The sequence below is a fragment of the Papilio polytes genome, unplaced genomic scaffold (assembly GCF_000836215.1).
Source record: "Papilio polytes unplaced genomic scaffold, Ppol_1.0 DF824269.1, whole genome shotgun sequence".
NCBI classification, from domain to species: domain Eukaryota; kingdom Metazoa; phylum Arthropoda; class Insecta; order Lepidoptera; family Papilionidae; genus Papilio; species Papilio polytes.
In genome coordinates this window covers 4,551,594-4,564,663 of record NW_013524935.1, presented here as the reverse complement: position 1 = coordinate 4,564,663, position 13,070 = coordinate 4,551,594, and the positions used below count along the sequence as shown (strand labels likewise).

At 35.6% G+C, this 13,070-nt stretch overlaps 2 protein-coding genes across 4 annotated transcripts in view; one reads left to right on the top strand and one right to left on the bottom strand.

Moving 5' to 3' along the window:
* The window catches only part of LOC106106649 (rabphilin-3A), a 20,742-nt gene extending 11,830 nt beyond the window's left edge, over window positions 1-8,912 (bottom strand). Inside the window, exon 1 of the mRNA XM_013287273.1 lies at window positions 8,753-8,912. Coding sequence (XP_013142727.1) covers window positions 8,753-8,829 — 77 coding nt within the window. The 5' untranslated portion in view covers window positions 8,830-8,912. The remainder of the gene's footprint in view (window positions 1-8,752) is intronic.
* Window positions 8,913-11,358: 2,446 nt separating this feature from the next.
* LOC106108884 (RILP-like protein homolog) overlaps window positions 11,359-13,070 on the top strand; it is a 39,063-nt gene continuing 37,351 nt past the window's right edge. For all 3 annotated transcript variants that reach the window (XM_013290218.1, XM_013290200.1, XM_013290210.1), the window contains exon 1: window positions 11,359-11,760. In XM_013290218.1, the coding sequence (XP_013145672.1) occupies window positions 11,461-11,760 (300 nt within the window). In that variant the 5' untranslated portion in view covers window positions 11,359-11,460. The remainder of the gene's footprint in view (window positions 11,761-13,070) is intronic.

Sequence of the window (13,070 nt, the reverse complement as noted above, 5' to 3'; positions counted from 1 at the left end):
AGGTAGGTTTACTATTTTCAAGTAATTATTTCCTTACTTTTTAGTGTACTGTTTTTTTTGAGAATATTTTGTTTTGTTTTTAGTGCATTTTTTGATCATGTCTCCTTTCACGCAATCCATCCATCTCTTTCTAGGTCTACCTCTACACCCATCCGCTCTTATATCCAATCTTTTTACTTTGATATTTATGTACTTACTAAGCGCCAATAGCCTAATGGTTTGGGGTACGGACTACCGATGTTGCGGTCAAGGGTTCGAATCCCGCCATTCGACTATTGTCGTGAACCATATCCTAACACAAGTCTAGAGCTTATTTGGAATGGTTAATGGAAATATTAGTAAATTAACAAAAATATACTGATTATTTAATGAAGACAAAAAAAAGTAACTGAAAAAAGTACCTCTATTTATTTCACAGTGACATTTCGCGTTTTACTGAAGGCGGTAGTGGATGCAAAATGTGCTGTACAATTCTTTTACAATGTTCCTTCTCAAAAAGATTTTTTAAAAGTACCAAGTATGATACTATAATTAAAATTTGAAGTAATTGCTTCATACGAGCATTGAAGTTAAACTTAATTAAGTGTATTTAAATCCTGAAAGACGATATGAAACGTGTTCTACATGTGAGAACATGGATTTAACTTACTTTAGAGGATAAGAAACTCGCTTGTTGAATTTTAATGAAACTGTCGAATTAAATAGTAAACAACAATATCTTAAGACTCTTCGTAGATGCATGTTTTTTTTGTAAACATAGTAATTCCGAGCTAATAACTTTGTATACGTAAATCTGATGATAGATCCCCTTGTTCCTATTGTAATAAAACAATCTATACATAACTACTAATATATATGTCTATCCTACTAATCCTACTAATATGATTCCTACTAATATTATAAATGCGAAAGTTTAGATGGATGGATGGATGGATAGATAGATGGACGTTTGTTAGCATTTCTAGCCTAAACGGCTGAACGGATCTCCATGAAATTTGGCACAGGTTTAGAGCATAGTCTGGAAGAACACATAGGCTACTTTTTATCCCGGGAATAGTTACGGTTCCCGTGGGATTCATTAATTTAGTTTTTTTAATGTTTACTCGATCATTCTGCAACGGTTCAACATATCTTATTGAAATTTGACACAGATATAAAACAAAGTCTGGAGTACACATAGGATAAGCTTCATCCCCGAGAAATGTCCGGTTCCCGAGGGATACGTAGCTTTTTGTAATTTATATAGTTCGTATGTTTTCTAACACCACGCGGACGAAGTCGCGGGCAACCGCTCGTATATAAACATAAGAACCCAATTATGTTATTTGAGTTGCTGATAACCAAACCAACTTTTTTAATTCTTGTCTGTTTTAAAATCCACGCTTGTAATCTTCAATACGGATAGACGATTTAAACAGAACCAAACTGACGCAGTCGCAGGAGATCACTAGTTTAACATGTTTTATGCTAGGATTTGCAATTTCGATGTACGCGATTACATTGATAACTGATATTTTGTTAGCGCTGCATTTTATCTTTATCTAGAGATAGTATAGAATCAATACGCTACTTACTCGCGTTCCTATAAATGTAACAGGTATTATAGCTTGGTTTACCATGCTCACTGCGTAACAGGCCGATATCGGCCTGACGCGGTACTTAAGTTGGCGCGGAAAAAACTATGTCCCTCTCGCTATTGCGAAACGATTAACACATGTATACATTACATATTATGTGTCCACAAAGTTATAGCAATTTAATCTATCCTAGTGCTGGTGGGTCTAGAAAGACCTGCCACCTACTGGCGGAAGCGATTGGGGGCGCATTTTGGCCCGCCGCCGCACCTGATAAAGAATTATGATTTTATGGTACTTGCAGTAGTAAAATTGTTAAGCAAGTGAAGTGATCGATTTTAAGACAGTATCTATCGATCTATCTAGAGTTATTTGGAGGACAAAAACCTGTTGTGCCGACCCTACGGGAGTAGGATAAGGAGATTGATGATGATGATTTATCGATCTATCTCAGGAAAAAGGTTATATCTGTTGAGAGAATTATACGATATGTATTCTAAAACTTTGTCTCTCTGTTGCTCCAGACTATTTTCAACATCTTTGTCAACTTTCATCCAAATCGGTGAAGAAGTTTTAGAGATACGCAACATCTAAACTTTATCTAAACCTTTGTATTTATTAAAAAGACTACCTTTTGCCCAAAAGTAAAAATAAATCTATATGTTTTTCCAGATTCTTTACATCTGTGTCAAATTTCATCTACATCCGTTCAGCAGTTCAGGCTACAAACTAACATCCATCCATCTAAACTTACACATTTGTTATAGTAAGACTATAGTATAAATATATAACTAGTAAGAAATAAGATAATAAACGAAATAAAATTTCTAAGTAACGAAACATATTCTGAATTTTCATAACACTAATCGATCAATCACTGTCGACTTCTATAAATATTAAAACGGTCTTATTGAACAATCTCATTATGTTGGCTACTAGCTGTTGCTCGCGAATTCGCCCTCGTGAAATTAAAAAGTGTAGCCTATGTTACTTACTGATAACGTACCTTTGTAATCGTCAAAGAATTGAATAATTGAAATAAATCTTTCTTCTTACTATTATTATAAATGCGAAAGTTTAGATGGATGGATGGATGGATTGATGTTTGTTAGCGTTTGTAGCCTAAACGGCTGAACGGATCTCCATGAAATTTGGCACAGGTTTAGAGCATAGTCTGGAAGAACACATAGGCTACTTTTTATCCCGGGAATAGTTACGGTTCCCGTGGGATTTATTACTTTAGTTTTTTAATGTTCACTCGATCATTCTGCAACGGTTCAACACATCTTATTGAAATTTGGCACAGATATAAAAAAAGTCTGGAGTACACATGAGATAAGCATCCCAGACAAATGTCCTGTTCCCGTGGTATACGTAGCTTTTTGTAATTTTTATAGTTCGTATGTTTTCTAATATCACGCGGACGAAGTCGCGGGCAACAGCTCCTAAATAATAATTATTAAAATTTAGTCCTCTTCTCTTTTCACGCCATTTTCCTAACAGAAAAAAAGGAAATTGGGAAGTGTTCAGATGTAGAAAATGGAAATATCGCTTCACTCTATCATTGGAAAGCGATTTTATACTATACTAGCTTTCGCCCGCGACTCCGTCCGCGTGGGATTAAAAAAAAAAAAACAAAAGTGAGAAGCCTATATGTTCTTCCAGACTATCCTCTACATCTATACCAAATTTCATCTAAATCTGTTCAGTCGTTTAGGCTACAAACTCTAACAAACATCCATCCATCCATCCATCCATCTAAACTTTCGCATTTATAATATTAGTATGATTAGTATGATAGTGATTAGTAATGACGCCATACATACCATTAGAAGAAAGGTCAAATGTAACAGAAGTAAATATTCAATAAACATTAGCTTTGCATGTTTAGGTAAAAGCAAAAACTAAATATACTTGCGATGTAATAAATACCTACACATTCACACTCCATTAGCTTCCATTAGCCTTTCAATTCAGCCTTTGAATTAAACACTACGACCGGTTAAGCATAAACGAAACCTTATATGTTACTTCGATATGTACTTGGATCTAAGTATGTGCCGTCGCTTATGTATACAGTGGTAGAGTCCGCTTTAACAACTTCGCACGAATGGGACGGCTCGCCCGGTAATACCGCGACCACACAAACAGGCGTCAAGTGAGAGCAATTCTGCGTTTCGTCTGATGTGGTCCCGGAGGCCTTATTTTAGTCTCTTTCTCTTTCCACTCTTTTTTACGACGAAAAGATGGGAAAGACAAGTGGATTTGACGGTGCAGCCATTAAACTTAGGGGGTAAATATTTTGAAAAAAAAACCCTAATGTGGGAAAGAGGCCATAAGTTACGAGCTCCCAACATCAAGGAAGGAAGGTTGTCATTTATGCATTTGAATTTTGACATTTCACAAATGTAAATAATATAATAGTTTTTATAATTTCTTGTGGATGAAGCCGCACGGGAACAGCTAGTATATTTATAAAATTCTACTATTTATTGAATGTTTGCATAACTGGAAACGGACACAAAAGTATGCAAATAACTTAATAAAATGAATGTTAAATAGTTTATGAAGAAATTTTTGAATACACAAAGGCAGTAAATTCTGATGTTTCAATTGTTTATTGCTTCATATATTTCTTGATCAATTTCTTTCTACCCTCATTTATCGGGATAACGAACAATGCTCACTTTATATGTAACTTTATACTCGCGTATGAGAAATAATAAATCGCTTACGAATAATATTCTCAAGGTCATTAAGATAATACTGTAAGGGAATACGTAACAGCGTAATGGTAAAGCCACGCATAAACTTCTTCCATTAATTTTGATGTAATCACAACCACTGTTGATAACCAACGATGCTACCAAAATCAGTGGAGGGTATTTTAAATAAAATATGTGACTACAATATAAAAACGTCGGTGACTCAGTGGTTTAAGCACTTGACTTGTAATCTACAGGTCTTGGGTTCGAATCCCGCCACGTGATTTGCGATATTTCGAATTTTTATATGTATATAATTTACCTGACGTTCTAACGGTAAAGGAAAACATTGTGATGCAACCTGCACATTTCGGTGAAATTCAAAGATATGTGTGAAGTCAACCAACCCGCACTTGGCCAGCGTGGTTGACTATGGCCTAGTCACCCCGTATTAGGGTAGGCTCCGAGCCCCTCGGTGGGGACATATAGTGAGCTGGTTGGTAATGATATTGAAAATCGCATTCAATTTTTTTTTATAGGTAGCTGACAGACGGGCATAATAGAGGCTACTTTTTTATCTTAACATTCCGTGGACGAAGTCGCGGGCAACAGCTAGTTTTAAATAAAATATGTCCAAGATAGGTCTTAAGAAGTGATTGATTTACTGATCTTAAGAGTTTTGTAAAAAATGTATCTAGCATAAAAAAAGTGAACAAGATAACTGCGCACACACTATCAATTACTGGTACACCTACTTAAGTTTATAAAATATCCTTACTGTATATTAAAAAGACGTTAGGAACAGCAGTGAAATTAATATCGCGAAAAGCTTTTGTACAAAGATGCCCGAGAGCTTCATACATTGAAGGTAGTTTTAATTACTTTGTTATTGAACACGTATACGACAAAACGCTACAAAATATTAATAACATTTCTATTTTACTGAAACATCCTTTGTTGTCAACACAGTATGTTCAAAAATAATATTTTATTGACGTATTTTACGTAGAACTCGATGCTGTCAAGTACAGGTAAATTTATCTTTATTACAGTTTATATTAACGTTATTTTGATGCTTTTGAAAATTATTGTAATTTGAATACATTTAGTAGATACTTGCAATGTATGAAAAAAGCATTATAAAGGTTGAATAAAAAAAATACAGATGAATTGAGAACCTCCTCCTTTTATACGTAGAGTTAAAATATATCAGCCTGTAGATTAGAGAAACTTTATGTTACTACTGGTTTTATCAAATTCATACGTTTAATGCTAGGTTTTCGAAGTGTCCACTAATTTTGTCATTACCTAACGGTTCAGTAGTATTAGGTTGACCTGTTTCAACGGAGTTAAACTCAAGTTACCTAGTACGGAGAAGCATTTCATTATCGAACCAAAGACACTAACTAACCAATGGATAAACATAGCTGGGAAACCGGCCGTAAATCCTATTTTCATGCTCTAACTAATGTTAACATAAGTTATGTTCTTATAGAAATTGTTTTCTAACTTTCCTTAAGGAGGGGATGAAACGGTTTTGTAAATGTTTTATCAGTGAAAACACGTGTTAAGTTAATCTCATATAAAAGTAATTCAATTTGATCATCGAGTCGTTATGTAAAGTTATAAAACAGCCATAACATTTGAAGTGATAAAGCTTATAAAACCTTCATCTTCGAGACTTGAAGCTATAAATAATATTTTTAACGATTTTCCCTGGATATTAACGTTTTTATTTTCTTTTTTTATAGTTATTAGATATGTAAGATTGTTTTTGTGGGCGTTGTCAACGAGAAACCTCGCCGAGGAGCTTGAGTCCTCTGCTATCGTATTTTTTCCCCTTCAATTGCGTCTCCTTCACCGTAAAATCTACTTTCCTTTGCCATCATTTCCTTAAAAGGGACTTAAATTAGGCCTCCGGTACATAATGGTCAGACGAAACGAGGAATTATTTCCACTTAACGCCTGCCTGTGTGGTCGTAGTATTGCACTGGCGAGGCGGATCATTCGTGCGAAAGGCATCCAAAATAGGCATTTGTATTTCTGCCACATGCCACTGCTACATATTGCCTCTCATATGTTAAAAATATGAGAGGCAATATGTAGCAAATAGCAGCAGTGGCAGCCTACGTTAGATATGACGTCACATGTATTATAGGAATTCTGTTTAGTCATCGATTACGCAGTTGCCAAGTATCAGTTAAGTGGGAGGAAGCTTCCGGCTTGTGACTGCGATAGAAAGTGACTGATAGATACATTGAATATTCCTTTTCCTTTTCCAATCATACTAACACTATAAATGCGAAAGTTTAATGGGTGGATGTTTGTTAGCGTTTGTAGCCTAAACGGCTGAACGGATCTCCATGAAATTTGGTACAGGTTTAGAGCATAGTCTGGAAGAACACATAGGATACTTTTTATCCCGGGAATAGTTGCTGTTCCTGTGGGATTCATTATTTTAGTTTTTTTAATGTTTACTCGATCATTCTGTAACGGTTCAACATATCCTTTTGAAATTTGGCACAAATATAAAACAAAGTCTGGAGTACACATGGGATGAGGTTCATCCCCGAGAAATGTCCGGTTCCCGAGGGATATGTAGCTTTTTGTTATTTGTATAGTTCGTATGTTTTCTAATACCACGCGGACGAAGTCGCGGGCAACAGCTCGTAGTAGTATAAATGCGAATGTTTAGATGGATGTTTGTTAGAGTTTGTAGCCTAAACGGCTGTGGATGAAATTTGGTATAGATGTAGAGGATAGTCTGGAAGAACACATAGGATACTCAGTTTTGTTTTTTTTGTTCTTCCATACTACTAAATCTATACCAAATATCATCGAAATTGGTTCAGCCGTTTAGGCTACAAACTCTAACAAACATCCATCAATCTAAACTTTCGCATTTATAACATTAGTATGATGTATGTTAAGCTCCATAAGATAGCGTGAGTAAGATTATGTTAAAAAAAATCATCTGAATTGTCAGTTATGCTAACTCTTTTTTTTAATCTCTTTGCTTTGATCCAATTACTAATACATATTTTTAAATTGTTTGTAAATGATCTGACTGTACAATATTTGTTCTTTAGTATAAATTGGTATCACATTGAGTTGGAGTTTTAATGAGAAACGTAGCGAAGCGGGAAGCGGACGTGCGCGAGATAAGGGAGTACCGAGCAAGGACACGCCATCTAATATCACCGATACAACCTTGCCAGTTATTTATAGAAAGAACGACTTTATTTACCTTTTTTACTGAAGTACACAAAAGATACGTTTAGAATTATTATAAGGTGGGAAACGAGCAAGCGGCCATTCGGTGCCGAAATTGAGAAGCGACCGCTGTCCATAGACTTTCGCATTCAGATGCGTGGCCTAGCCTTAATCGACGAAGGAGGAGACGCACATAAACAGGATATTTCCCCTTCCTATGCGTCTCCTCCACCGTCAAATCCATGTTCCCTTCCCAACCTTTACTTATAAAAGGGTGGGAAGAAAAAGGGAATTGCTTCCACTTCACGCCTGTGTTCTGTGTGGTCGTGGTACACCGGGCGAGCCAGCCCATTCGTGCGAAGATGTTAAAGCGGGCTCTACCACTATAACACATGAGTCGTATAGTACAAAATTCATGAGAAAAAATCTTGATGGCTAAAAATCTCCGGTCTAAAAAAGTATGGCTTCTGTAAAACATATGTGCAAGAGTCCGCGTACATTTTGACCAAATTATCGCAAAACTGTTTAGTCTCGCTGTGATTCCTATGAGCTTATATGGAGGTGCGCACATTACTTGATTTTTAGTTGTACAACTAAATAGTTGAGGCTGCGAAACAATCGACAATCGCACAGTTGTCCGATAGTTTAGTCAAAAGTCTGCGACCGTTCTAAGAGGAGAGATATGATGGTGAAAAAAATGTAAAAAAATATATCAACTAGTACTGTGTCCACCCTGCTTAGTTAAAGTTCTAATTACGCTGAAATACATGTTCATACATGCGTAACTTAGTTCTTTGGGCTGATTAGTTCAAATTACATTAATTTTCAAGCAGTTGAAATTACTGCATTTGTGCCAAACCAAAAAGTTTGTTTTTTTTTCAATCTTTTACAACTCTGTCTAATTTTAGGGACTGTTGTATTATTTTATTAAATTCCAAAGAAATTATATAAGTTAATTCAACGAAAATGTAAATAACTCTCCTAAATAGGGAAACGGAGTAAGTTTTGTCAAAATGTATATGCCAACGCTCCAAATTTTATTTAAAGATATTTTTTTAATCAAACAAAGTTTTAATCAAATATTTAGTAAAGAAGAAAATAACGTAAAACAAAACTTAAAATTCTATCAATACCTACTTTTTTTGCACGTAAAAAAAACTTCGTATTTAAAACATTGCAATACTTGATAACTCAAAGATCAAAACAATAACAAAACAAGAAAAACTTTTATAAATTTCTATAAATCGTTTTTATACTTACTTTGCTCGCAAGGAAAGCTGTCTATCGTTTGGGCACACATATTTATTCACTTTACTTTGATAGTTCATTGCACACATTAAATTTGATTTATTTTTACTTCATACGGGACAGGAATCAAAATACCGCGCGTTCCCGCCTGTTGATTCCGTCCAACTGTTGCTTCGAGCGTGGCTACTTCTAATGATCGATATTAAAACAACGCACTCCAAAACAGCTGATGTAACAATACATTTAATACTATTAAGTTTTTTTTAAGACTAAAACAATGAAATTAATATTTTAAAACTCTTTATTTGTTCATTTTATTGCAGATGAAGGGTCAATAATCTCAAAATTGAATTAGCATAAACCTTTTTGTAATGCTGCCGTTAACATTCATTCCAAGTAATATTAAAATATCAAAATATATTTTTAAAAATATGTAAATTATGTTATTATCTTTTAAATACAATTTTAATTGCAATTAATAAAAGGTATGAATTAAATTAATAATATTTTGTAATAGCAATCTTTTATTGTAACTGGTAACATTATGTAGTTTAGAGTTGTTCGTTTTTCGCATAACGTGTTAAATCACGTACATTTAACTGCTAAGGTAAAGACATTTTTTGAAGGTATTTTCTTTTGGTTTTACCTTATTCATTTTTGTTGTAATTTATATTGTTCCTAACTTTGTTATAGTTAGCAACATTTTTATGTTCATCACCCATAACTTAACATTTCCATATGGGTTCTATTGTTATTTTTATACAAAATTTTCTAATGATGTTAGACGTTTTTCTTTTTGATTAATTTTAGATTTTTTAAATAACTCATCATTATCATCTCCATATCCTACTCCCGTAGGATGGGCGCAATTGGTTTTTGTCCTCCACTTAACTATATCATACGTCATACATAATATACTCATTTCGTATCTTATCCAATCGTGTTACCTCAGTTATCCATCTTAACATTCACGTTTCTGCCACATGTAGTCTTCTTTTATCCGTCCCTTATACTGCCTAACTTTCAGATCCGTACATCATGATAGGTCTTCACAGAACCAATTCGGGTTTATGCCAGGTCGAGGAACAACGGATGCCATATTTGCTTTACGTCAGATTTGTGAAAAGTACAGACGTGTACATAAGAACTTGCATATGGTGTTCGTTGACCTTGAAAAGGCATACGACCGAGTCCCCCGTAAGGTTCTGTGGTGGGCGATGAAAGAAAGACAAGTGCCTGGGAAGTACGTGCGACTCATGAGTGCTATGTATGAAAGAGCGAACACTCACGTCAGGTCCGAAGCCGGCGTAACCGACAAGTTCAGTGTGGCTGTGGGCCTGCACCAGGGATCGGCTTTAAGCCCTTATCTGTTCCTCCTGGTTATCGACGCGTTAACCGTGGAGATCCAGGAGGAAGCACCCTGGTGTATGCTGTTCGCCGACGACATTGTTCTTGTTGGGGAAGATGCGCTTGAGGTCCAGAGCAGACTGGAGAGATGGCGGGATAAACTGGAGACAGCCGGACTAAAGATAAGTAGAGCAAAAACGGAGCAGTTATTCTGTGACTTCGGGGGCTTATCCAGTTTTATCCCGATTGCCTTAGATAGCGCTTATCTCCCAGTTTGCTCCGACTTCCGGTACCTCGGCTCATTAATCCAAAGCGACGGCTACATTGACCGTGACGTGACAAATAGAATAAAAGCGGGATGGTTGAAATGGCGACAGGTCACAGGAGTAATATGCGACCCTCAAATTCCACTTAAATTAAAGGGGAAAATTTACAAGGCCGTCGTAAGACCTGTCATGATGTATGGATCTGAATGTTGGGCAGTAAAAGGGACGGATGAAAGAAGACTACATGTGACAGAAATGCGAATGTTAAGATGGATGTGTGGGGTAACACGAATGGATAAGATACGAAATGAGTATATTAGAGGAAGTTTGAGAGTAGCCCCCATAGTAGAGAAGGTTAGGAGTAAAAGGTTAGCATGGTATGGGCATGTTATGAGGAGGGATGAATCGCATGTTACAAGGAGAACGTTAGTTATGAGTGTGGAAGGGTACATCGGTAGAGGTAGACCTAGAAAGAGATGGATGGATTGTGTAAAAGGTGACATGATCAAAAAGGGAGTGATGACTGAGATGACGTATGATAGAGTTATGTGGAGGACAAAAACCTGTTGCGCCGACCCTACGGGAGTAGGATAAGGAGATGATGATGATGATGATGACATCATGATAGGTCTTGTAAATTTTCCCTTGTAATATTTTTCAAATAACTATGTAGTTTTTTAACTACTAGCTGACGCCCGCGACTCCGTCTGCGTGGAATTAAAAAAAATGAAAAATGAGTATCCTATGTTTTCTTCCCTACTATCCTTTACGTCGATACCAAATTTCATAGAAATCCGTTCAGCCGTTTAGGCTACTAACTCTAACAAACATCGATCCATCCATCCATCTAAACTTTCGCATTTATAATATTAGTAAGTATGATAATTGTCCTGTTATTATCTTGAACCGGTTACAGTTTCTTATAACCTAACCATTCCCGCAATAGCAGATATTTCTCCGGTAGCACTGCTTATGTTATCGCACATCACTAGTGTCACAATCTTGACAGTTCACTTTTCAGTAATAATGGCGCACTTGCGAAAGGTGCATACATTTCTGTAAATTAAGTTTGTGTATTCTGGTGAAGTGAATAACAAAGTTGTTTTAATGCCGTACCGCAGGCGTTTTTCGACCAAGATGACGGATTACGACGACGATATCACTGTCGTCGACGTTTATGATCTGGCATCTGATATCGGGAAGGAATGCGAAATAATTATCGAGAAATACGGCCCTGATGCTGTAACAGCGCTCTTGCCGAAAGTTATTAATGCTCTTGAACTGCTAGAAAATTTGGCGGTGCGAAACGAAAAGGAAAATCAGGCGTTACTCGAACTTACAGCTAAGATTTCACAGTTAGAGAATGATAAAATAGAGAAGGCTGAGTACAGACAACGCTTCGAGAAGGTAAGTTGGAGAGGTCATTGCTTGATAGAATTATTGTTACTGTGCTTGTAAACGCACGAAATATTAGTTTCGACATTTGTGAACTCATTGGCTATACTTGCAACAGCGTTATATCGTCCAGTGAATATTGCACGACGTTGATAACATCGCATTTCGCTTATTAGGGTTTTGCATTACTACGCGTTTGTTTTTTTAGTTATTTGTATATAGGGAACTTGTTAGATGTTTCAAGTATTACTTTTGTTATTCTTTACAATAATTTAGAGATTTTTTATTGTAATTTAGCAGAAACTGTATCTGGTATTAGCAACCTTTTTGATAAACCAGTCTAGAATAATATAAAACACTGCTCTGTAGACTCAATAGTATAATTGGATTGAATTTATCCTGCGTGCATGACTCATATTGTGCTACAGACATACAAGTACATAATTGGTGTGCTGTTATAAGTTTATTACTTAGAGTAAGAAAAGTAACAAAAAATATTTTTTGCAATATAAATTGCTTAATTGTTTATTCATTCAAACTTTTTTTCTTGTTACTTAGCGGACAAAGTTCACAACATGGTGGGGAAGGCATTATATAGCCTTCTTAGTAAAATTTGTTAATACTTTTTTATTATTTAGTAATAACAAAATAACCAAAGTATTAAGACTGAATGTACAAAGGTAGAGGAAAATCAAAGAAAGTATGGATGGATTCTGTGAAAGAGGATAAGAAGGGATTCAGATATGACAGCAGATAGAAATGTATGGAAGGGCAGCACATACTGTGCCAACCCTCCCTACGGATAAGGATTAGTTGATGAGAATTTTGTAATAACAAGTATGGAGCATCCTGTCAGAAATATTTAATATGCAAAAGTATGGCCCACAGTTATTTCTTGTTATATGTATATGTGGTTTTCACAAAAACAAATTTATTATTATTTAAAGTTCTTACACACTAAAGATAATCTGCCAACAATTTGAGTTGGTGAAGCCAAAGTTGGTATATTGACTGAACTTCCATACATGATCATACTAAGTAAGAGTCCAACTAAAGTTGATATCTGCGAGGCTTTAAAATAACACATATAAGTAATAATCAGTATTAAATAGTATTTTTTAATGAAGCAAAATGCGTAATCTATACAATTCATGTTACATATTGGGAGTATTGAAAGATAGCTTGCTTAGCACAGACTGTTTATTTAAGTAGCTGTCACATAGACAGCAGGCACAGCAGCTAGTTCGGAAACACGTACAATACATACACATACACAACAATTTAAAATAAGATCTAATCTAATTTAAAGAAATATCAATATG